The sequence below is a fragment of the Mesoplodon mirus genome (genome assembly GCF_964341445.2).
Source record: "Mesoplodon mirus genome assembly, chromosome: 19".
NCBI lineage: Eukaryota > Metazoa > Chordata > Mammalia > Artiodactyla > Ziphiidae > Mesoplodon > Mesoplodon mirus.
In genome coordinates, this window is record NC_138995.1 from 7,469,738 (window position 1) to 7,495,994 (window position 26,257).

The 26,257-nt window shown below is 46.1% G+C and overlaps 1 protein-coding gene across 1 annotated transcript in view; it reads left to right on the plus strand.

Annotated features, from left to right (window-relative positions):
• Positions 1 to 26,257, plus strand: part of LOC309794451 (polycystin-1-like protein 2) — a gene marked incomplete at both ends in the record, with an annotated part of 81,809 nt that overhangs the window by 8,434 nt on the left and 47,118 nt on the right. Inside the window, 7 exon segments of the mRNA XM_082605977.1 lie at positions 6,504 to 6,650; positions 12,121 to 12,268; positions 20,797 to 20,896; positions 20,900 to 21,017; positions 22,990 to 23,160; positions 23,163 to 23,393; positions 25,561 to 25,638. Coding sequence (XP_082462103.1) covers positions 6,504 to 6,650; positions 12,121 to 12,268; positions 20,797 to 20,896; positions 20,900 to 21,017; positions 22,990 to 23,160; positions 23,163 to 23,393; positions 25,561 to 25,638 — 993 coding nt within the window.

Consider the following 26,257-nt stretch of genomic DNA (forward strand, 5'->3'; position numbering starts at 1 on the left):
CCTTCTCCAAGGCCACTTTTTCCATGGAATGTGCTGTGTCCATAGAGCAATCTCGAGATGAAGATGCAAAGCTGAATTCAAAAGGAAAAGTTTTTTGTGCTATAAAAACAACAGCCTTATTTTGCAATTCTGTATCTTCTACTAACAAAGTTATGGCCTAAAGTGAGTTAATAGTTCCCTTTTGGAGATAATGTTATCATATCTAAATTACTTTGTGGTTTTCCCATTCAGTAAGCTTTTAAATGGTGCCTCTAATTAGCCAGTGTGATAAGCTAAGCAGGATAATGTGGAAATCTCAGATAGCAGGGTTCAAGGTAACAGGAAAAGTGCCAGCAAAGGTGGCAGCTGCCTCCCCGAGGGACAAGCACTGGTGGTGAGCTCCAGGACACAGGGTGTAGGGAGTGGTGGGAGAGCCTCCCCAGGACTCACAGGGTATAGGGAGTGGTGGGAGAGCCTCCCCAGGACTCCCGGAGTGCACACTTCACCACTAAACAAAGACCATAAATTATGCCATTAACATTTAAGAGGATTCGTAATTTCCTCAAAGTTCTACTAAACAGCAGAGACTGGTGTCGTATATGGTATTTCAGACAGAAAAATGGGAAATCATAGCTCCCGACCTCAATGAGCTCAGAGTCTAACAAGGGAGAAAGGAATGCAAATAATAATAATAATCATGCAGAGGTGCTGTGTATTATCATTTATATAATACTAATTTGCCACACTTGGGAGAATTGACAAGACTGAAATACAGCAGACATCACTGGTAGAAAAAGAAGTGCCTTCTAATGCCTGAGCTGGAACGGTTCAATTTTCCACCATGTACTTCAGGGCCCAGTCAGTGAGGCTGGACAAAAATTCAATTTAAATAATAACCACTGAGTTATAGTCTGGACGATGTCCTGACATTTCTACCTCCTAAATAATCTTTCACACTGCACCTCTCACCTCCAGCCCCCCAGCTGCTATCCTCGCTAGTTTTGACCTCTTAGGAGCAGCCTCCTCATGGGCCCCAGTCCCACCCCCTCCAATCTACCTTCCCTGCTGCCACCAGGTGACCTGGCTGAAATTCAAAGCTGACCACATCACTCTCCTATTTAAAATCCGGAGATTAGCACAGTGCCCGGCACATAGTAGGTCTCAAGAGATACTGAATGAATGAATGGCACGTGGCCTCATTGGGCTACATCGTCATTGTATTAGTTTGCTAGGGCTGCCATGACAAAGTGCCACAAACTTGGTGGCTTAAACAACAGAAATGTATTCTCTCATGGTTTTAGAGGCCAGGCGTCTGAAGCCAAGGTGACAGTACAGCCATGATCCTTCTGAAGTCTTGAGGGCAGACTCCTCCAGCTTCCGGTACTGCTAACAATCTGTGATGTCCCTTAACTTGCAGCAACATCACTTCAACCTCTGCCTCGGTTGTCATATGGCCTTCTTGCCTCTGTGTCTGTGTGTCTCTATGTTCAGATCTCCCTCTTCTTATAAGGACACGAGTCATTGCGTTAGGGCTCCCCTTAGCCAGCATGACCTCTTCTTAACTTGAGCACATCTTCAAAGGCCTTGTTTCCAAATAAGGTCACATTCACAGGTACCAAGGGTTAGAACTTCAATGTATCTTTTTGGAAGTTACACCTGAACCCACAATAGTCATTAAGCAAAACAACTCAAAAGTGGAAACTACAAAGGCTGTAAGTGGATTTATTTTTACATCTAAGTTCTTGTAGTTTCTCTCTTGTTCTCTTTTATATATACATATATATATATTTTTTCTTGTTCTCTATTTTTTTTTTTTTTTTTTTTTTTTTTTTGCGGTACGTGGGCCTCTCTCTGTTGTGGCCTCTCCCCTTGCGGAGCACAGGCTCCGGACACGCAGGCTCAGCGGCCATGGCTCACAGGCCCAGCCGCTCCGCGGCATGTGGAATCTTCCTGGACCGGGGCACAAACCCGTGTCCCCTGCATCGGCAGGTGGACTCTCAACCACTGCGCCACCAGGGAAGCCCTCTTGTTCTCTTTTTTAAGGCTGAAAACTTAAGCAATGCTAAAATGGAAGTAGATTAAACTGTTACCAGGGCATGGATTAAGCGGCAATTAACTCGTGCAGAGGCTGAGAAGGCTTCAGAGAAACGGTTTATAGTTGAGTTATTCTTGAAAAAGGGTGTAAGTGTGCAAGCGTATAAGAGGAATTCTCAGTGGAGAAACAGCATGTGCAAACGTGTGGAGGTGTGGCCTGCCGTGGCAGACCACCCAGGGGGTATAATGTAGGGTTTTGTGGCTTATGTTCATTCTGGGGTACTGACACGCAATAGGGACTTAACATTCTGGGGCCTCTCCCTGAGAACCCCTTTCTACCAGCTTTTCCCCCACCCCTTCCTCCACCTCACTCCTCTCTTCCTGACTAGTCCTTTAAGATCCAGGTTACCAGGCACCCTACAGAAGCAAACAACAAGGCATACATGAGCAAACTTGGAAGCCTCACCTACATACATGTTTAAAAAACCAAGAGAACACAACCCACCATTCCAATGACTCAGGTCGTTATCAGTTGCTCAGAGCTGGTCCCCAAGTATAGAACTGAAACCATGAGAAGAGTGTGCAGGGCACGACTCAGCTGTGTGAGCGTGTTTCCCAGAATTTGATCTGGCAGTCTGAGCCTTCAAGAGGGATCAGCAACATGAACAACAGAGAGATTGTTAATTTGGTTTAAACAGCGCTGAGTCCATAGCAAGAATCACAAAGATGTTCATGCCCTGTGGGCAGGCATCCCAGTCCCAAGGATAGACTTGTCTGAGCTTGGCTCTCCCAGAAGCAGACCCAAAGACAAACATTCCAGTGCAAATGGTTTATTTGGGTGGTGAACCCAGGAGTGGAGCAGTGAAACAGGGAGGGTAGACATTAACAGTACATTATCAAGGTCATTACCATCTCAGGAAACTGAGGCTCAGTCTGGTGGGAGACTCTGCAGATGGTGTGAACACGCCTTAGAGTAATCTTTAGAGAGCTGGGGGATTGACCCAGCAACTTTGGTCAATAAGGTGAGAGTTTTTTCCGAGAGGCTCTAACTTCCAGGCATTTCCATTCTGTTCCTTGTGTGCAGAGGGAGGCAAAGAGCCATGGGTGCATTGAGAAGCCTTACATGGTAAGTGTAGGGTAAGGCGGGGCATTGACAGTGTCTGCTATAACCCTCAAGAGATAACTCAGCCCAGGCTAAAGGGTAAGTGCAAGAAGATGTTCATAGAAGTGTTGACTAGGATAGCAAAAGTGAACAGATCACAAACAGGTGACGAAAACCACATAGAACATCTAGCAAAATGGGAATGGTGTAGTCAATGTCCATTCTTTGAAAGGAGACTTGGCCACCACCATGCGGATTTCAATGCCCTTTAGCAACATGGAAGAGGCTTACTATCTAATGCTAAGTGGGAAATGCAGGATGTAATATGAGCTAGTTATATGTACACTACGATTGTGCCTGGGTAAACATCTGTCTTCAAGAAAAGAAGCATTTGAAGAAACCACAAAGAAACGAGAATGTATTAGGGTGATGGGACCACGCAAATTCTTTTGTCATGTTGTCTTTTTGATCGAATGGAAGGCAAAGATTCAATATGACTAACAAAAACACCAGTTCATATAGAATTGCACCCCCTCCCAAATAAGCTGCTTGCACTTAAATTCTTGTCTCAGCTTCTGAGGGGACCAAAACTAAAATGGGTCTATTCCCAGGACTGGGATGTCTGGGCCACAGGGCGTGAATAGCTTTATGGTTCTTTTTATGAACTCAGTGCCCTATTTAAACCAAATTTGCTCTCTTTCTGTTTTCATTGGCTGATCCTGCAGTGCAGGATTTGGAGGCTTAGGCAGCTGGATCGGATCTTTGGAATCAGGCTCACATGGGTCCAGCCATGTCCTGCTTCCTTTCTTCACATACACAGAGGGAGCTGACATCACCAGGATGAATTCTGTGCCCAGGAGTCTGCAATTTATCAGAATATAAAGAATGTGGAAATGGAATTCAGCCTGCAGATTTGCATTCCTTATTGAATGTCTCCAAGCATGTTCCACGAGGGACATAAATTAAGCCTTTATCCAGGAGATACATTATCTCTGTGTGTGGCCTTCCACATAGTTTTCTAATGAAAGTCATTAGATGCTTAGCCCCTGGAGATAAGAGGCCAGTTCTGCCCAGCCTGTGCTCCAGCCTGTGAGTCAGCGATGACATCACATTCTACCCAGGGCTCTGCCTGGCAAGGCTACTCCAGGGGTCTTGGAAGGGTTTCTGGGAAAGGGAGGGGGGGTCAAGTGTCAGCCCCAGGGACCTGGGAGATGGGGCCAGGCTGGCAAATGCTCATTGAGTCCTACTGTGTGCCAGCCAAGGGATAGACAGAGGTTAAGAGACATTATTCCTTCCCCCCAAGAAATTCACAGAATAAAATAATCCAGATGTCCATCAACAGAAAAAAGAATAAGCAAAATGTGGTCTATCTGTACAATGGGATATTATTCTTCAATAAAAGGAATGAAGTATGGATACATGGTCCAATATGGATGAAACTTGAGAAACTATGCTAGGCACAAAGGTACACGTATTGTATGATTCCATTTGTATGAAATGTTCAGAACAGTTAAGTCCATAGCGATAGAAAGTCGTAGTTGCCAGGGGCTGGGGCAGAGAGGGGTGGAAGCAAAAAACAAAATAATGGTAACTTAGGTCAGAGCAAGCTAACAGCTTAAAACCAGACATTAGACAACCGTGTTCTCTAAAGCCTTTGGCCACCCTGCCACAAGAAACGGTTTATCTGACACCTTTTTTGAATGTTCCAGAGTCCCACCACATTGCATGGCTCCCTTCTCCAACCTCCAATTTCTAATTTCTTATGAAGACCATCTCTTGTTATAATGGTACAAACCAGGCCCTTGGTGTCATCCCTATCACAGCCCAAATGGCCTACTAGGTATTTTTCTTTTTCTTTCTTTTTTTTTTTTTTTTTGCGGTACGCAGGCCTCTCACCGTTGTGGCCTCTCCCGTTGCGGAGCACAGGCTCCGGACATGCAGGCTCAGTGGCCATGACTCACGGGCCCAGCCGCTCCGCGGCATGTGGGATCTTCCCAGACTGGGGCACGAAACTGTGTCCCCTGCATCGGCAGGTGGACTCTCAACCACTGCACCACCAGGGAAGCCCAACTTCCTCACTTCTTACCAAAGCTCCCCGCCAAACCCCATACCCTTCCCCACCCCCACTGCAAGCCTGTCTCAGCACCGTTAGTCCCCAGGGTCTTGCAGTCCCTGGCACGAGGTCACACTAGGAAGAGCTAACATACATCCAGCAGGAGTTCCAGGCACTGAGCTGTACATGCCTCTGTGCACTTATTCATCACACAGTAGAAATACCTCCATCATTCTGTCGCAGGCCCATGATAAAGCTAAGAAAAGTGATGCTCAGATAAGGTAAGTTCCACACAGCTGGGAGGTGACAGAGATGAGACGGGAAGATCAGAGAGAGAGACTGGGAGATACTGTGCTGCTGGCTTTGAAGATGAAGAAAGGGGCAGCCTCTAGAAGCTGGAAAAGGCAAGGGAATAGCTTCTCCCCTAGAGGCTCCAGAAGGAACCAGCCCTGCCCACACCTTGATATTAGCCCAGTAAAGCCCATTTTGAACTTCTGACCATAACTGTAAGAAGATAAATTTGTGCTGTTTAAGCCACTAAGTTTGTGGTAATTTGTTACAGCAGCCATTAGGAAATGATCACAGATCTTGATCTCAACCCCTGCCCTGTGGCAGACCCACCAGGCAGATGGGCCTGAGTCTGAAGGCAGTGTTTCCTACTTTCTGCTGTGCACATCTGAGCCAGGTCATTCTCTATCAACAGATGTTTACTGAGCATAGACCACATGCCAGGAGCTGGGCTGGAGTGGGGTATCAGCACAGTGACCCCACAGAGCCCGATGTTACCACAGGGGAGGATAATAGTGCAGCTCATAGGACTGGTATGAAGACTCAGTGAAATCACTCATGCATTCAACAAATGCTTGTTTAGCATTTATGATGTGCCAGGCATTGTTTTCAGATAAGTCTCAAGGAAGGCACTCAAAACAGGTGGAATGATTGTTGCCACTTTTAGAGTCCTGACCCTAAATGTAGAGACTCATTTGATCCTCCTAACGACTCTATGGGGTGTGATATTGACTCCCCCCATAAAGAGGAGGCACGGAGAAGCTGAATAACTTGCAGAAGACCACACAGCCCAAGTGTGGCTGAGCTGGCCCTGTCCCTGGGCAGTCTGGCCCCAGAGCCATGCTCATGCCCACCACATTGTTTCTCACCCCTGCTGAGTCAGCTCCCACTGTGTCCTTGCATCTCACAGTCCAGACCCCTGAGACCCCTCTGCTTCCCATCAGCTGGCCACTTGCCCATCTGTGACCACGAGCCCCCCTTAGGTGTCACCTTACCTTTGCCACAGGTGTCGGCCAGAGTCTGGCCTGTGAGAGCCTCAATGCTCAGGGGAGGTGATCAAGATCCAGGATGCTTTCTATGGGCGCCAGACTCCCCATTATTGCATCCAGGATGCCGGGAACCCCTCAGACCTGGAGGAGGAATGCAGCTGGGTCAGCATCAAGGACGAAGTGGCAGGTAGGGCCCAAGGGCTCTGTAGCTCTGGTTGCAAGTGCAGGGCACTTCCTGGTGCCCTGTGCCCAGCAAAGGGGTCTGGAAGGATTGAACAATCTTCATATCTGACCTTGGGCCTCCATCATATAGGAAAACTGGCCAGTCTGCCCACAGCACCAAGCAGGGGAGTAAGGGGGCCGTGGCTCACCCTTCACCTGACATCAAACCCACCCGACGGGTCAGGTGGACATTTTGCTCCCCACCCCAACTGGGTGCAAAAACATTGCTTTCTTTTTTTTAATTTAAATTTCTAAAATTTTGAAATACTTCAAACGCACAGACAAGAATGAAAAAAATTTCAATGAAATCCCCTGGACCCACTACCCAACTTTGTCAAATCTTAGCATTATGCCATATTTGCTTAAGATTCCCTCATTACAGAAATGAATAAAACATTAGATTCGTATCATCTGTCTTGATACATGTTGTACTAGTTTGTTTCATTTATTATGTAACTATATCATAGTTTGTCTTTTCCTCTATTGAGACATGTGCGGATTGTTGATTAATCCTTGCTATTGTGAATAGTCCTGAAACAAACAAACGTTCCAGGTGGTATCTATCCTGTTCTGAATGGTATCTCTCCTTCATGTGGGAGAGTTTCTCTAGGGTCTTATTTTTCTTTTTTCTTTTTAATTGTGGTACGCGGGCCTCTCACTGTTGTGGCCTCTCCCGTTGCGCAGCACAGGCTCCGGACGCGCAGGCTCAGCGGCCATGGCTCATGGGCCCAGCCGCTCCGCGGCATGTGGGATCCCCCCGGACTGGGGCAAGAACCCGTGTCCCCTGCATTGGCAGGCGGACCCTCAACCACTGCGCCACCAGGGAAGCCCCCTAGGGTCTTATTTTTCTAAATCAGATTAAATCTGCCTCTGAGCCAGGTTTGTCTGGTGACAAGGATCTTCCCTTGGAAAGAAACTTGCACCTCTTCCCGCCACGTCTGACCCACATCACCCCTGCTCCCCTTAGAGCAGGCGTGGGGGAAAGAAATACCGAAATCAGCCAGTTGGTTCTCTTCGGCTCACCTCATTGCCCCAGCATTCCTGAGGCTCTGGCCCACCAAGGAGGAAAGGCCCGGAGGACGGGCCAATGGGTGTGCCTCCCTCACAGATGGAGCTCAGTGGGCTATTTCCTTAAAGGCCCAGATGCAAGCTTCCAAACCTTGTAGCCACACCCAGAGGGCACATTGGATGGGAGCCCTGCACCCTTTTGGGGAGGGTTGGAGGAGATCTGGGCAGAGCCCCAGGGAGTCTGTTTGTACCTAAGTGTCACCATCACTCATTCATTCAGTCAGTTTGCTGATAGACGTTTATTGAGCACCAAAATTGTGCCATGCACTATCCTGGGCTCTGTGGATGCAGGGATGAATCAAACACAATCTGTTCTTCGAAGAGGTCACAGTCTAATGGGGAGACAGATACAAATACAGGCAATTACCTAGCACTGTGCTCAATGTCACACAGAAGGGAGAAAGGTGCTGTTTACTTACTCATGCAAGACTCATTTTGTACCTGCTATGCATCAGGTACTGTTCTGTGTGCTAGAGATAGAGCAGTGAACAAAAACAAAGCAAAACAAAACATTCCCTCTCTCTTGGAGATTGTAGTCTAGTGCTGTGGATGCACCTAGTAGGGTACAGATCTCACACTGAGGGGTATAGCAAACTGGGTCCCAGCAGGAAAACAGAAATCACGCTCGGTCTTCCAACAGAGGGAATTTAAAGCAGGGAATTGGTTACCCAAGTCACGGAAGTGCTGAGAAGCCAAATAGGGGATGATGATTCAACCCTGAGATTTGAGGAGCAGAAAGCTGCTACCACCCCAAAGGGCTGGAGGGACAACCATGGGGGATGTTACACCAAAACCAGAAGTCAGGGCCACCCAGCACGTGCTAGAACCATGATCTGCCCTGTGGGAGCAAGGACCACGAGGGAGGGACTGGTCAGAGGGAGCTGGAGCTTCAGAGGAGATGTGGTGAGAGAGAGGGCAAAAAGCACCCTGCCCTGTACCTCTTCCCGTCTGGCGCAGGCAGACTTTGAACCCCCCAATTCCCACCCTAATCCCTGGAATTGCAGGTATGATGAGATGCCATGCCATGTTAACTTACGTGGCAAAAGGGTCTTTGTACATGTAATTATGGTTGCTAATCTTAAAATAGGGAGATTATCCTGGATCACTGAAGTGGGTACAATCTAATTACATGAGCCCCTCAAAGCAGAGAATTCTCTCTGGCTAGAAGCATAAGAGACGGGTGGCAGATGGAGAAGTCAGTGAGATTCAAGTATGAGACAGATCTGACGCCTCACTGCCAGCTCTGAGAGACAGGGGGTCACATGGGAGGACTGGAGAGAGGCCTCTAAGAGCTTAGGGTGGTCCCAGCTGATAGCCAGCAAGGAAATGGGACCTCAGTCCTACGGTCCCAGGGAACTGAATTCAGCCAACAAGAAGAATGAGACTGGAAGTAGATTCCTCCCAAGAGCCTCTGTGACACCTTGATTTCAGCCCTGTGATACCCTGAGCAGAGCCCAGCTGAGCCCACCCAGACCTCTGACCTCCAGAAAGGTGAGGTAATAAATGTGCTGTTTTATGCCACTGCGTTTTTGTAATTTGTTACAGCAGCCATTGGAAGTTAATACGTCGTCTTCAGTCTTCCATCAGCGCCTGCCAGTGCACAGGGGAGTTTGGGAAATGTAGCTCCCTGCAATTTGGAACCAAGTGTGGTGAGGGTGGATCTGTGGGCCAACGGTCAAAGGGCCGGCCACCTTCCCAGAGGAGGTGAGATCTAAGCTGAGACCTGAAGATATGATAGGAGTCACGCAGGGAAAGGACAGCTGGGTGAATGGGGACGGGTGTTCTGGGGAGAGGGAGGAACCCATGCAAGTCCGAGGAAGAGTGTGGTAGGTGCAGGGAACTGCAAAGCACTCAGCACGGGTGGAGGTGGGGCACTAGTGCCTGGGGAACCCAGACCCTAGCCCCAGGGTGTTGGGGAAGCACCGGAGGGCTTTGAGCAGGGGACGATCAAGGTCAGGTGTATTTTAAAGCTGCCCACAGGCTGCTGTGAGTCCAAACAAGGGAGGCTGATGCCAGAAACCCAGGTGAGAGAGACTGGAGGCTGGAGGGCAATGCAGATGGAGAGAAATGGACAGATTCCAGAAACAGAAGGAAGTACTGACAGGACTTGTCAATGATGGGAGTTCAGGATGACCCTGGCATTGAGAGGAGAGGCTGTGGGAGGACCAGCTGGTGGCAAAGGTGGAGGAGGGAGATTGTATTCATGTTCTAGGGCAGCCTTACCAAGTACCACAAACTGGGTGGCTTAAAACAACAGAAACACATTCTCTTGCAGTCTGGAGGCTGAGTCCAAAATCAAGGTGTCAGCTGGACTTCTCTACGTCCAACACCTGCAGGGGAGAGCCCTTCCTTTCCTCTTCTGGCATCCGGTATTTGTCGGCAATGCTTGGCCACAAACCCTTGTAGGTGCATCTCTCTAATCTCTGCTTCCAACTTCATGTGCCCTGTCTCTGTGTCCAAAGGACACCAGTCATACTGGATTAAGAGCTTCAGTAGTTGCGGCATGTGGGCTCAGTAGTTGTGGCTCACGGGCTCTAGAGCGCAGGTTCAGTAGTTGTGGCGCACGGGCTTGGTTGCTCTGCGGCATGTGGAATCTTCCCAGACCAGGGATCAAACCCGTGTCCCCTGCATTGGCAGGCGGATTTGTAACCACTGTTCCACCAGGGAAGTCCAACCTGTTCCCCTCTTGATGGACATTTTGGTTGCTTCTGAGTTTTTGTTGTTATGGATCACTCTGCAGTGCTCTCTTGTGCATTCTTGTGCATATATCTTGACATACGCCTGGGATTATTTTTAGAGGAGAGATCCCTAGTAGCAGAAATGCTGGGTCACAGGGTACGTGCATTTTAAATGTTAGTAGACATTGCCACATTACCCTCCAAGATGGCTGTATCGAGTTCATTCCTATTACAGTGTGAGTGCAAATTTCCCCTCAAGCTGGGACACCACATTATGCCATTGTTCAACCAATTAATCGGTCAGAATGGCAAATTCTACCGAGTCCGTGAGTAATGGTTCAAGGAGCTCTGAAGGGGAAACATGAGTCAGAGAAGGTTGGGGTCCCCAGCGGCCATCCAGGAGAGCAGGGTCCTTGGGGACAGGAGGAACAGGGCTGCACGGAGGAGAGGGTGCAGGAAGTGGGGGTGGCACTAGTTTTCAGAACACACTTGGGTGGAATAAGAGTGAGCAGCGTGTCTTGTTCTATTTTCTGGGAAGAGAGGCCACATGGTTTGCCAGCACTTTCCGTTTGGTGGTTTTGCTCCTGGACAAAGGGTGCCCTTTGGAAATCTGCCAGTTGCAGCCTTGCTGTCATCAGACAGATGGGTAGCTTAGGGGTAGGGGGTGAGTTGGGTCTGGCTACCATATGGACCAGATTTTCTGTCCTGACTTTGATTTCAAATATCTTGTCCCTTGTGAATCAGTGTGTTCTGATCACCATCAGTTTCTGATTTCTGAAGGGAAGGACTTCATCCAGCAGTATCCCCTGCCCCCACCTCCTGCCTCTGTGCCCAGAAGGGCCTGCTGCATCCTGAGTTTCCTCGGATGATCATGAATCAGTATCAATCAGGACCACAATGGCTTTCTGACAAGCTCAGGAAAGTCCTTTTCATTTGCATTCAGCTTCTTACATATTTTCCCTTCTCATTTAAGTCAGAAACCACAAGACTGTGCTGCACCAATCAGCCCATGTCTGGGTGAACCACCACGAATTCTACCCCTCACCCCATCCTCCAGGCCAACTTGTGAAGCTCAAATTTGTAAAATTTAATGTGCACTAAATTGCTAACAATGATTCATCAGCCACCCTAGCCAAGGAGATTTTCCTAAAGGTGCTTTGCCTTTTGCCTTTTTAATCATTATAAAATACATTTAGACAATCAATGGATCCTGGTCAAATAAATTAGGGTATATTGTGCAGCTATTAAAGAGTATAAGGCAGCTCTAACTGAATTCATATAGAACAATCTCCAAAATATACTAAGTGAAAAAAATGGAAGGTGCCAAATACTGAACAGAGCACCATTTGTATAAATAGAAAAGTATGTACATGCTTGTGAGTGTGTAGGTATCTCTGGAAGGAGACCCAGGAGACTGGTAACAATGACTGCCTCTGGGGAGCAGAACTGGGGGACTGAGGGGTAGCAGTCGGGGAGGGCTTTCTTTTCACTGTAGACCCTTTTGTACATTTCAAATTCTGTATCTGGGTCATGTATTACCTAGGAATGAAAAATAAAATTCAAAAGAACTTTAAAAAGTAAAACTAAAATTTTTAAAACTTTAAAAGCCCCACTAAAGATAAAGGTCAGGTAGATAGAAGAGAGTAGGTTTTAAACAGAAACATCTGCTTTGCAACGGCAAATGACATTTTTAGTTTTGATCTGCAGGGCTGAAGCTGATGGTGTGCAATGAGAGTTTCATCTTTGACAACGTCACCATCTCCCTTACATGGCTCCTCTCTCCCTACATTGGAAACCTGTCCTGTATAATTAATATGGGGGATGGCCACACTTTCGATCCCTACTACCCCACAAGGTAAGAGGAATTTCTGAGCCTTGAGTAAAAATGTATCAGTCAGTTTCTGCTGCATAACAAAACACCCCAAACCGTAGTGACTTACAATAATAGTTATAATTTTTCATGGTTCTTTGGATCAGCTAGGTGTCTTTTCTTGTCTGGACTAGCTCAGCTGGATGGCCTAGGAAGGCCTCATTCTTTTGTCTGGCAGTTAGCTGGATGTCAGCTAGTGGCATGTGTCACTCATCACCCAACAGGCTAGCCTAGGCTCATCTGCATGGTGGCAGAAGAGTTTCCAGCAGGGAGTGAAAGCAAGGCCCAATGTGTAAGCATTTTTCAAATCACTACTTGTGTCACATTTTCTAATGTCCCATTGACCAAAGCAAGTTCCATGGCCAAGCCCAGATTGAACAGGTGGAGAAATAGTCTCCACCTGTTGGTGGAAGGAAAGGCAGAGTCACAGTTCAAAGGGGCATACATACGGGAATGGGAGGAATGGTGCTCACAGGTTTTCTCAGTGGAGAAGGTCACTCCAACAGTCATGGAGAGCTGGGTCCTTTTAGCTCAGCTCTGTGGAATCTCCCCTGAGTCACTGTCCAAGGAGTCAGTAATGGGGTGAAGAAGATGCTCACCTGGGTGTACAAATGTTTTTTGTTGATAAGGATAATAAAAATAATAGTAGCAATATTAATAACAGTCCAGCTAAGCAGCTTTCACACCCAATCTCACTTAATCCCCATGAGCAGGAGCTATGCTGTCCTGAATAACGGCCACTTACCATATGAGCTACTGGGCCCTTGGAATACAGCTGCTCTCAACTGAGATGTGCTGTAAATGTAAATGCACGTGGGATATTGAAGATGTAGCTCCCTTCCCATGAAAGAATGTAAAATCTCTCACTAAGTGATGTTTGATACTGATTACACATTGAAATGATAGTATTTTGGATCTATTGGGTTTAAGGAAATAAATTTTTAAAATTAATTTCACCTGCTCCTTCTCACTTTTTTCAGTGTGACCATTAGAACGTTTACAATGACACACATGGCTCACACTGTTTCTGTTGGACAGTGCTGAACTACATAATCATCTTGTTTTACAGACAAAGCTATTGAGGCTTAAAGAGGTCCAGTGGCGTTGCCCAAGCCACGCAGCTGGTGAGTGACAGCATAGCCAGGCAAGCCAGGACTGCCTGGAATCAAAGCTCAGGCTCTTAGGCTCTTAGGCCCTGGTGGAGAACACAGCACGCAGCATCGGGGCCCAAGGGCACCAGACGCTGCATCCTCCAGGGAAGAGTAGCTCCCCAAGCTGATGGCAGCTGAACACAATTCATAACATTTCAAAGTCCTACCTGGGCCTAGAGTAAGCTCCATTCTACCCTGCTGGGTGCCCCAGCTGAAGGGGTGCCCCATCAGTTCCAGATCCTCCTTGGCATCTGGCTTATTTCAGGGAAATCAAGGATCCCCAGGGAAATCATGGAGGCCCATAAGCACCTCTCCTAACCCTGAAACATCTCTGGTTCTACTCTGTGTGGGCTAGAGGTTCTGAATTCAGCCCTGTGGGTGCCTGCCATTCCCAGAAGGTCTGGGTGGGCTGGGGCAACCCGGGGGCCAACCCGGTCCACAGTCCAAATCTGATCCAGTGAGTGCAGGTCTCAAACTCAGAAGTCCTCTGGGGTCTCAGGCATTGTGCCATGCCGCAAAATAAAATGTGTCCAGAGGCTGGGGTTCTTATCCCAGATATGATGTGAGACCCAGAGACAATCTCTGGGTTTCCATTTCCTTCCCTATCACATTTATATTGATGGCAATCTTAACTGTTTCAGAGAGTAAAATGAGAAATTATATATGAAGTTGCTTTGGAGAAAAAAAAGGTTTAAGTGATAGAAATACCCATGGCATTTTTCTGCAGGTTTCTTCCTGTTTGCTACCATTTCATCAATAAAACAAGAAATGCTGGGGCTTCCCTGGTGGCGCAGTGGTTGAGAATCTGCCTGCCAATGCAGGGTACACGGGTTCGAGCCCTGGTCTGGGAGGATCCCACATGCCGCGGAGCAACTGGGCCCGTGAGCCACAACTACTGAGCCTGCGCGTCTGGAGCCTGTGCTCTGCAATAAGAGAGGCCGCGATAGTGAGAGGCCCACACACCGCGATGAAGAGTGGCCCCCGCTTGCTGCAACTAGAGAAAGCCCTCGCACAGAAATGAAGATCCAACACAGCCAAAAACAAAAAAGAAAAAAAAAAAAAAGAAATGCTAAGTTACACAGTCTTTCAGCCCCCAAATTTTATACAAATTGCATTTGGCATAAGTCAAAATTGACTGACTGTAGCCCTGCTAAGTTCTTTAGTTACACAAGGACATTTCAGTAATATACAAATGTAGTTAAAAACTGGAGCAAATGGGACAAAATGCAAATATTTGTCCACTCTGGATGGTGAGTCCAAGGGTGTTTATCATATTACTCTCTGGAATTCTCTGTGTGATTAAATGTTTTCATAATCTAAGAGAAAGAGCAATAAACAATGCTTTACATTTGCAAACCCTCTGGGCATTTGCTGTAAGTGAAAGCTACTGCATTTTCTTTTCTCTTTCTAAAGAAATAGATGGTGATACCCTCCACCACCACTCCAACCCAATAACCCAATTTTGTCTACTTTAAAGATCTGTTAGACCTTGAAACTACCCACTCACCTTCTGCTATCATTTTTATTAACATTGGGAGATATATTTCTGCTGCTTTCTTATCAGCACTAGCAGCCTCAGAACTCAGTTTACAATGTGAGAAATGGCATGAATTGTAAGTATACAGAAGTCACATACTTCGTGCAAACGTCACTATGCTTTTTAAAAATGTGTTTGTATGGACTCCTACTTTTGCTTAACTCCTCATTACGCTAAGAGGTGGATTTTTCAAATCGGACTCCGTCTCCATCCTAGATAAATCACATGAGCTAATGGACAGGATTCAACCTCAAATAGAAACAGCGTAAGAAGTCAAAGGATTTCTCCTTTAAAAGCTCCTTCTAGCCTCGCAGTCCCCATGTCTTGTGTTCATTTGCATGGCAAGCTGTTTTGTTTCTCTGTTTGTCGTGGGAAACTTTCTACATTTCTGAAATTATATTACGTGCCTATAGAGACAATTTGAATAAAGTGAAATTTGTCCAAGTCCAGCGTTGGGTAATTCAGCGCCACCTACTGACAGATCTGGGTATTGCCGTAATTCTTGGGCCTTTATTTTGAGTCACCTCTGGACAGAGCTGAGTCTGGGGGACCTCCCATTAAATTGTATCACATTCACGTCAAGTATCAAAGCAGTGTATACAAACCAGTAAGTGATGGAATTCTGAACTAATTTTTAAACTTTTTATTGAGGCATAAGGTATGTATAGAAAACTGCACAAAAAGATACAGCTCAATTAATTTTTACACAATAAACACATCCATGTAACCAGCACCTAGATCAAGAAACAAAACATGACCCAGTATCCAGAAATCCTCCACGGGCCGCCCCCCCCCCCCAAGGAGACTGATTTCTAACATCATTGATTACTGTGACCTGTGTTTGAACATTTTATAAATAGAATCGTAAAGTATATTTTCTCTTGTGTCTTACTTTTGCTCAGTAAGTAGGTTTCTGAGATTTATGCATATTGCTGTGTGTAACTGTGATCTCTTTTTTCTCACCGCTGTATAACATTCTGTTGTATTATTCCTCAAACGTATCCACTCTAGTGTTGATACGCATTGGGGTGGTTTCCCATTTGTACTATTACAACTTGTGCAGGTGTGAACATTCTAGCACATGTCTTTTCATGCACATATGTACACATTTCTGTTGGGTTTATACCCAGGAGTGGAATTCCTGGGTCATAGGATCATTAAATTTAAGTTGGTGTCTCCATTGCTTTGTACTCCAAGCACAGCTTCTCTTTGTTGGCAGCAGTTACTAAACCACTTTGCACTCTTTTCTCTTGGGTGAGATCACTGGGTGACAAATCAAGAAAAATCCATTTCTCTGCTTTTTAGTCCTGGGCAATTTCAGTTGGCACCAGAGTTTAGAGAATGGAATAAATTGCTTCTTCCAGACAGATTGCTGAAAAACAGGTAGGATTCAAGGCCATCTTCACATTTCTACAGTCAGTTTTCTTGTTCTGAAATCTACATGGTTTGATATTAATAATGGCCACTCCAACATTCTTTTGATTAGTGTTTACTGTTACATCTTTCTTCCATCCTTTTACTTTTTTGCTGTTGTTGTTAACTGTTATTGTTTTCTCAAAGTGATTATTTTTTAAAAATTTTTATTGGAGTATAGTTGCTTTACAATGTTGTATTAGTTTCTACTGTAGAGCAAAGTGAATCAGCTATACATATACATATATCCCCTCTTTTTTGTATTTCCTTCCCATTTAGGTCACCATAGAGCACTGAGTAGAGTCCCCTGTGCTATACAACCATCCTTTTACTTTTAACCTATCTATATTGTCATATTTAAAGTGGGCATCTTACAGACGGCATACAGTTGAGTCTTGGTTTTTTTTAAAATCTCATCTGGCATAATAATTGGTATGTTTAGACTGTTTACAATTAACATAATTATTGATATAGTTAGATTTAGGTCTACTATTTTGTTATTTGTGTTCTGTTTGCACCCTCTGTTTATTTTCCCCCGTTCCTCTCCTTTCTTCCCCTCTTTTGGATTATTTGAATATTTTCAGCATTCCATTTTAGCTTATCTATTGGCTTTTTTGGTTATTTTTCTTTGTATTACTTTTTAAATAGTTTCCTTGGGGATTACAATATACATATCTAACCTTTCACAGTCTACTTAGAGTTAATATTTTCCACTTCAGGTAAAATGTTATGGCCTTACCAGCATATAGTTTCCTTTGCCTGCCATCTTTTATGTTATAATTGTCAGTTGTAGGACGTTTACATACACTGAAAAGCCCTTTCAACAGTCATACATATATTAAAGGACTTAAGAGGAGAAAAATAGGCTACACTTACCAAGATATTTACCTGTTCTTGCACTCTCCCTTCATTCCTGAAGTTTCGAGTTTCCCTCTGATATCATTTCCCTTCAGCTGGAAAAACTTCCTTCAAATTTCCTTTTTCATTAAAAAAAATAATAAATTTATTTATTTATTTTTGGCTACACTGGGTCTCTGTAGCTGCACACAGGCTTTCTCTAGTTCTGGCGAGCAGGGCTACTGTTCGTTGCAGTGCATGGGCTTCTCATTGCGGTGGCTTCTCTTGTTGTGGAGCATGGGCTCTATGCACATGGGCTTCAGTAGTTGTGGCACACGGGCTCAGTAGTTGTGCCTCATGGGCTCTAGAGCACAGGCTCAGTAGTTGCGTCACATGGGCTTAGTTGCTCCACAGCATGTGGGATCTTCCTGGACCAGGGCTCGAACTGCACTGGCAGGCAGATTCTTAACCACTGAGCCACTGGGGAAGCCCAAGCATTTCTTTTAAAGTAGATTTTACAGCAACAAAGTCTCTTACAGAATTTCTTTATTCCTGAGAATGTTTTTATTTTGCTTTAATTCTTGGAAGATATTTTTGCTGGCTATAGAATTATGTGTTGACAGCTCTTTTCTTTCAACACTTTGAAGATGTCATTCACTGTCTCTGACCTCCAGTTTTCAAAGAAATCTACAGTCATTCAAATCACTGTTTTCTCTACATGTAGTGTATCATTTTTTTTTCAGACTGATCTCAAGATTTTTTTTATCTTCAATTTTCAGCACTTCACTATATGTGTGGGCAAGATTTTCTTTAAGTTTTTTGTTTGTTTGTTTTGTTTTTGTTTGTTTGTTTTTTACATTTGGGGTTTCACAGAACTTCTTGAATCTTTAAATTTATGTGCTTTGTCAAATCTGGAAAGTTTTCAGCCATTATTTCTTCAAATATATTTTTCTACAGCAACCTCTTTCTTCTCTCTGGTGCTCCAATAACACAAATGTTTTACTTTTAGATATTGTGACACAGATTGCTGACATTCTGCTCATTTTTTAATTTTTAATATTTTTTTTCTCTATGTTCTTTAGATTGGATAATTTCTCTTGCTCTGTCTTCAGGCTCACTGACTTTTCCCTCTGCCATCTCAATTCTGCTATTGCATCCAACCAATGAATCTTTTATTTCAGATGTTGTGTTATTCATTTCTAAAATTTCCATTTGAGGGCCTCCCTGGTGGCGCAGTGGTTGAGAGTCCGCCTGCCGATGCAGGGGATACGGGTTCGTGCCCCGGTCTGGGAGGATCCCATATGCCGCGGAGCGGCTGGGCCCGTGAGCCATGGCCGCTGAGCCTGCGCATCCGGAGCCTGTGCTCCGCAACGGGAGAGGCCACAACAGTGAGAGGCCCGCGTACGGAAAAAAAAATAAAATAAAATAAAATAAAATAAAATAAAATTTCCATTTGGCTCTTTTTAATAGTTTTGGTTTCTCTGCTGAGAATGTCTAGCTTTCCATTCATTTCAAGAGGGTTTCCTTTTACTTCATGGAGCATAGTTATAATAGTTGGGTTAAAGTCTTTGACATTTTAATATCTGAGTCACCTCAGGGCTGACATCTACTGATTATGTTTTCTCTTGAAATTTGGCCACATTTTTCTGGTTCTTTGTGTATCAGGCAATTTTGGATTATATTCTGAACATTTTAGGTAGTAGGTTCTGACACTCTGGGTCCTTTTAAAAATACTCTGGAAAATGTTAATTTTTTCTTGTCTGTTTGTTTTGTTTTAGCAGGCAACCAACCCAGTTAGGTTCAGACCACACATTCTGACTTGCCTTCTGTGAGCAGTTGTTCCCATTCCAGTTCAGTTTCCAAAGCTGTCAGGGTCTGTTCCATTCATGTGCCACCCGGGGTGCTGGTTTATGTTGTACTTTAGTCCATGAGGCCTTTGCTGTATTTCTTTGGGTCTGTTCTGCACATGCGCATTTTCTGGGTGAACTCATGATTCATGCTGGGCCATACACAGAATTAGGGAATCATCTTCCCTGCATCTCTCCTTTTCAGGACTTCCCCCACAATCTCCAGCTCCCACAGGCCCCTTTCCATGGATCCTCTGGATAGAAAGATTGGTTTTCTCTTAGGGATTTTGGAGTCTTCATCACCCCACACAGTCAGTGAGGCTCCAAGAGAGAGGACAGCCTGGGGTAGGTACAGGAGAGAAAAAAAAAAAACAACAACACAAAACAAAAATGGGTATTTCCTCTGTAGCCTCAGACTCACCGGGGCCCTTTTTCTGGTTCTCTGGCTAAACAGAGGGTGTTTCTCTTGGGGTTTTTGTTTTCTTTACTCACTGTGCAGTACCATGACCCAGACTACCCTCGGGACAAAGTCAAGAGATAAAGGAGATTAAACAAACAAACAAACAAACAAACCCCCCACAGACACACAAAAAAGCAGAAACAAAACAGGCAACTCCCGTCTTTATGGATGATTCTTAAAGTTTTGACTTTCACTCGAAATCTGCCTACTCTTTTTACTTTTCAGAGTCCTTGGGTAGTTTCTTTTTGTGTTCTGCCCAGGCTTTTAGTTGTAATTAATGGAAGAAATAGGCTATAGTGGGCTAACTCCATCTTGGCCGGCACCAAGAATCAGGTTACTGTTCTCCAAGCTTTTTCACAACTGTATCCATTTGTAAACTATTTCCCAAGCCCTCACTATGTGCTAGGCTCTGTGCTAGATGCCAGGTATAAAGGGAGAACTAGACAGACACTGTCTGTGCTGACAGCCCCACAGGGAAGCATGACAGTGAATAAGCGAACACAAAAGCGGTGAGTGTCACCTAGCAGAAGCAGCAAAGCTATGGCAGTTATAAAAGGAATCTAAGAAGACGCCCCTGAGGAGGTGATGTTTAAGCCGAGAACTGAAGGAAGAGCAAGAGTATGAGCAAAGTGATGGGCAAGAGGCTTCCCTGTAAAGAGCACTTATGGGCCTTGGGGTGGGGAGGAAGTGACATGTTCTATGAACTGGAAAGAGGTCTGAGCTACCAGTATAGTTACAGAAGGGGAGTGTGGCAGGAGCTGAGGAGGAGGACAGGAGGGGAGGTCACATGAATCTTTTGGGGCCATTTGAGAGATTTTAAATTAGTCCCCTAGGGAAAATGAGAAGCAAAACATACTCACAATTTTGATATGTTTGGACTCATCCCATTTTACAAATGGGGAAAACAAGGCTCAGAAAGCTAGGCTGGGGCATAGTATTTTACAGATGAAGCAAGAAGGCCCAGAGAGGGGGTGTATATGAGCCACAGAGGGAGAAAATGGCAGACAACGGACTTGCAGCCAAGTATTCGACTCCCTAGTTAGTCAGAGCTATTTCTTCCATTTCTCACCTGCTCCAGGAGTCTCAGTGTAACCTTCACAAACACAGAGAGCGTGGCTTGGTCTGTACCATCTTTTTCTTCATTGTTTTTTATCTTTGCAGAGCGGGGGAGATGTATGGTGGGAGTGCACACATGCACACATGTGAATGTGCGTGTGTGTGAGCCCAACAGTGGTAACGTTTCTGACCGTTGTTGGCAGTTTGTCCAGCAGCGTTTTCCACCAGTTCACAGCCCCTGGGGAATTCACTGTGTTTGTCGAGTATATAACCAGCGAGTGGAACGCGATAGCTCAGAAGCAAGTGACGATGTGAGACAAGATGGAGAGGCTCTGTGTGACTGGGTGTTCTGGCCTGTCCACGTCAGGAACCAGCCCTCTCTGCTGGGCAGTCTTCAGGAACCCTCTGTGGATTCCGGTGGAGCTTGATGGAGGTGAGTCTACAGAAATGGTCAAGGTCAAGGCAACCTTGATTTGTCCCCAATCTATCCATCCAGCTCCCAGGCTTCAATAAATACTAACAGCAATCACTTATGGAGTTAGTTTCTTAGCCATTCATTTATTTAGCACCTAGTGTATACCAGGAACTGGTCTAAGTGCTTATATAGTAGCCCACCCAATACATTTTATGGAGGAAGAAATGGAAGGAAGGTTGAGAAATTTGGCCAAAGTCACAAGGCTAGTAAGCTAGTGAGAGCAACCAGCCTTCTGAAGACCATTTGCACGCCCCTAGCCCCATCACAAGACTTGGACTTCCAAGCCATTCCCTGTTGGGGGAATGTGAATCTCCGCACAGCCAGCATTGACCAGCTTGACACAATCACACTGCCCCCAGTTAGGGCTGATAATCAACTGCAGCAGCTGTTACGGCTGGTGTCCGTGCTGATTGCTCACAGTTTCTCTTCTGATTGGTCACAGAGGCCATTCTGATTGGCCATCATGTCCATTTTGATCAGTCAAGGTATCCATTCTGATTTGTCATGGCATCTATTCTGATCGGTCATAGCAATATTTCTCATTGGTCACAACGTCCATTCTAATTGGTCACAGCATCCATTCGGATTGGTCACAGTGTCCATTCTGATTTATCAGAACATCATTCTACTTAGCTGGTGCCCATGCAGTTTCAGTTGTTAAATATTTTGAATATCACCCCTTCTGTCAATAGAGACTCTCCCATCCTCACCGAAGGCAGTATCCTTCCTCAAGGCACAGGTCCAGTCTGAGATCTGGACAGAGGCCTGTTGATATAAACTGAGTTGGCACAGAGCTGTGGAGGTGAGGACATGTCTCCGTCCAACCTCATACCACCCGGAGCCTCACTCAGAGCAGTGACTTCATGGATCTATAACGGGACTTTAAACACAGTGCTTGGGGCTCCTTTCTGTTCTGGTGTGCTTGTTGGCTGAAGATGGCTTGCTAGGTGCACCTGGAAAAACTTAAGATAATCTTTTGTCATTCTACAAATATAAGTGAATGACTACTCTTTGTCGGGTATGGGGGAGGCAGCAATACGCGTGAGAGTCAGGGCTCCTGTTCTCAGAGGGCTTACTTCAACCCCATCAGCAGCAACAGTTTCATCACTCAAACAAGAAATAGACTAGCTTGGTCTCTATCGGGAAGAATCTTGAGGTAGTGGTTTAAATCATAGTTTCTAAGAGTCCACCACAATATTCAGCATCCGGTCAGGATAACCAGCCCCGGTCTGTAAGGGAGCCCTATCTTAATGTGAACAGGCCGAGTTCTCTCGTTGGGCAGGGTTTCAGGCAGTTAGTCGTGGAGATGGAAAGGGCCTCGCTGTTTCGGCTTAAGACAACACTGGAGGCTAATTCTCATGCACGAAAACCAGCCACACCCTTAAGAAATACTACCTTTAGAGCCTTCCTCGCCACAAGGATATCTCTATCAACAGAATGTTCTGATGTTTTTACTACAAACTTTTAAGTTTACGGTAACACATGCATAGTATAAATAATTAGAGGGACTTCCCTGGTGTCCAGTGGTTAAGACTCCACGCTCCCAATGCAGGGGGCCTGGGTTTGATCCCTCATCAGGGAACTAGATCCTGCATGCTGCAACTAAGAACCCGCACGTGGCAATGAAGATCCTGTGTGCTGCAATTAAGACCCGGCGCAGCCAAATAAATAAAATTAAAATTAAATAAATAAATAAAATACTTAGAATATGCAGGTGAGCAGAGAGGGCCCTGAAAGAAAAATCACTCATGAACCCAGTACTCAGAGATATTCCGTTTTAATATTTGGGTGGGAGGGTATATCCTTACATATGTCTTTATATCCATATCTATGTCTATATGTGGAATCTGACTTTACAACTGGAGTCTGAACTACCTCAGTATAATCTACTGCATGACTGACATTCTTAAACGTGTCTTACTCCACCTAGGAACAGGGGTGACTTACACTGTGCTGTCAGGTAACACAACCCTGGCTGAGTTCACCACGCAGAGGGGCCCGCTCCCCTACAGTCTGACCCTGGATGGAGCAGTCCAGCAACGGATGGGCCCAGGGATGCACCACTTGGAGACCCGAGCCACCAGCAACACCGCCACCTCTGCCCCCCCAGAAACATCACCATCCACTTCGGGGAGCCCCTGTCAGGACTGCAGGCCTCCTGGGCTTCTGGCAGCTTGGAGCTTGGACAGGACCTACTGGTCAATGTCTCGGCGGCTCACGGTACCCCGGAGAGGCTGACCTTTGAGGTGGCAGGACTCAATGCAACCTTCTCCCATGAGAAAGAGAGCCTAGGGGGGCCATGTGGGACTTACCACGTGGCAGTTCCTCTTGAAGGTACTTGGAGTTTGTGGCTCCCCTTCCAAACCTCCCTCCTCTTCCCTTCCTGACTTGGTGTCCAGGGTTCTGCCAGCCGGTTTTCAGTGTGTCCTAGACAAAAAGATGGTTCACAGCATCCAGCCTGGGTCACAAAATAAGGAAGAGACAGATATTACCTGCAGTTATAGAACTTATAGTCATAGGGATTCTCAACTTTGGTACTTCTGACATTTGGGACCAGATAATTCTTTGTTGCGGGGACCGTCCTGTCCACTGCAGGATGTTTAGCAGCATCCCTGGCCTCGACCCACTAGGTGCCAGTAGACCCAGCCCCCAAGTCATGACAACTACAGATGCCTCCAGACGTTGCCTACTGTGCCCTGGGGAGCAAAATCACCCCCACTGAGAATCACTGGAAGAGAGCGGGAGTACTTGGATTTCTTCCATCATTTCTAGAGGAGAATGTGTTTCGGGAAACTGCAGTCCATGCCCTGAGGGGGAGAGATAGGTAAAAACTAAAGGGTGGGAGAGAGAGGAACAAGAGAGGAGGTGTCAGGAGGCTGGCTGGAATAGAGATAGGGCAGCAGACTGGCTGGCACCAGCCAGGGCAGGAGGCCACAGCTGATGTGCATTTAATCTGGAAAGAACAGAGTGTCTCTGAGGGCAGTGTGGTGAGGTCAGCAGGCAGGAAAGTGATGAAGGTGGCAGAGTCTCCAGCCCACCCAGGCCCACTACCCTGGACCTCAGAGGTGTGTGAGAAAGGGGGTAATGATGTGCAGGTATGGGCTACCATGCCCTCAGCAAGGGATGTGGCAAAAGAGATGGCAGAAGGAACGACAGAGTCAAGAAGAGAAACACTGCAATTCTGCCAGGTACCAAAGGTACAGTTTGGAACAGGAAGAATCTGGAAATGAAATGGAATGACAATGGAAAATATAATAAAGAGGCTGTAATTCAAATGCAAATTAATTTTTGTCTCCTATAAAAGCTACTTGGTAGGAGATAAGAGATAAAATCTCCATACACCCTGTGACTTCGGGGTTCACTCTTAGATGGTAAGCAGTCTTCTCCTCCCCATGAGAAAAACAGACTGGATGCCTCCAGGGATGAAGGGAGTGAGGGGGGAAGGAAAGGGAACCAGGTAGGACAGGAAGGTCCTCACTTGGTGGCTCTGGCCTTGCTCTCACCGCCCAGCAGCCTCTCGTAGGAGCTTCTATGGGCTCTTGAGGCTCCCTGCTGGGCCCCTGGGACCACAGCTCTTGGGGTGGGGGTGGTGCCTCTCCTTAGAGGCCACGTCGGCTCAGCTGGTGCTTCTCCTGTCACCAACAGGGTCCATTTCTCTGTTCTCCTTGTTCTCTCTACCCTCTCCACTGCCCCCACCCCAAGGCTAACATCTGGTCCTTAGAAAATTCTCACCCAGTCCTCGGCTGCTTCCAGCTGACTGCAGTCATTTCCCAAATGCAGAAATGCTGCCTTTCCTCTCTCCCCTTCCCTCTCCCTCCACCTGTCATAGATCATTCCAAGGGCATGAGTAAGGAACCTGTCCCTGGGGGTTCCCAGACTCAGAACACATACCTAGCTCACCAAGGGCCCTCTCTGAAGACCTTCTCTCCAGGCTTGAGAAGAGAAGAAGGTAGCACCCACCACCTCTTCCCCGTGAGGGAGGCGGGGGGGTGGGGACACTCATGTAGCAGCGGCTCTCTCCAAGTCTTCTGACAAATCCTCCTCTCCCCTCCCCACTCTCTCGACCCTTTTAAAACCGTGTCATGGGCCTCCTTCTGCTGGAATCTCCTCTCTCATCTGGCAAATGAGCACCTGCTCATCCTTTGAACTTCAGCTCTAGCCCCTGCCCCACCTCATTAACCATTTCTTTCCCCCCCAAGGTAGAAGCAGACCCCCAACCCCATGCCCACACTGCCTCCCATGCCAATTCCTACCCTGGAGTGTCCCACATGCCTACTAGACCATAAGGCCTTGAGGACAAGGACCATGTTTCATTCATCTCTGTGTCCCCAGAGCCTTGCATCATGCCTGGCATACATCAGGGATACATTAAATTCTTCGATGATGAAAGAGTCAGATACTGCCATCAGAGGACTGGAGAAGCACAGGCTGGGAGAACTGTGTCAGAGCAAGTTAAACGATTTATTACAATGCCCATAATTCTCCACCCTTGGCATTGCAGGTACCTTTCTGGTCACTGTGCTGGTGAGGAATGCCTTCTCAAACTTGAGTTTGAAAATTGGAAGCATCACTGTCACAGGTAAGAATTTTCTGCAATGGGGTATAAAACTTATGACCAGGAGTTTAGGGCCTTGCACTTCCTCGGGAATCTAGTGAGGGGCCCCTCAAAACAGAGCTTTGAATACTTATTTTGTTCTACAGATATTAAGAATTCCCTGGTTACTCTAAATAGGCAATAATGTAAGCAATAGAACATCCAACCATTGATACAGAATTCTAAAACATTCGAATTTGTATTAGTTACACTGCTTTAGGCTTCAAATAATAGAAAGCCCAACATAAGTGGCTTTAAGTTCAAGTCTTATTATCTTACATAACTAAGAAGTTAGTTCCAGGGTTGCTTCAGTGGCTCAGTGTCACCAGCGAGGACCCAGGCTCACTCTGTCATTCCGCTCTGCCATCCTCAGAGCTTTCGCTTGGTCCTTAGGCTTGTGTCTCATGCAATCAAGATGGCTGCTGCAGTTCCAGACATCACATGTCAACCCAGCATTATCCAGCAGCAGCAGAAACCCATGTCCCCCTGTGCATCTCTTTTTATTAGGGAAAAAAATCTTTCCCACTAGTCCCCAGCAATCTTCCCTTTAGATACCATTGGCCAAAGTAGGGTCAGGTGCCCAGCTGTAAGGGATGCTGGGAAT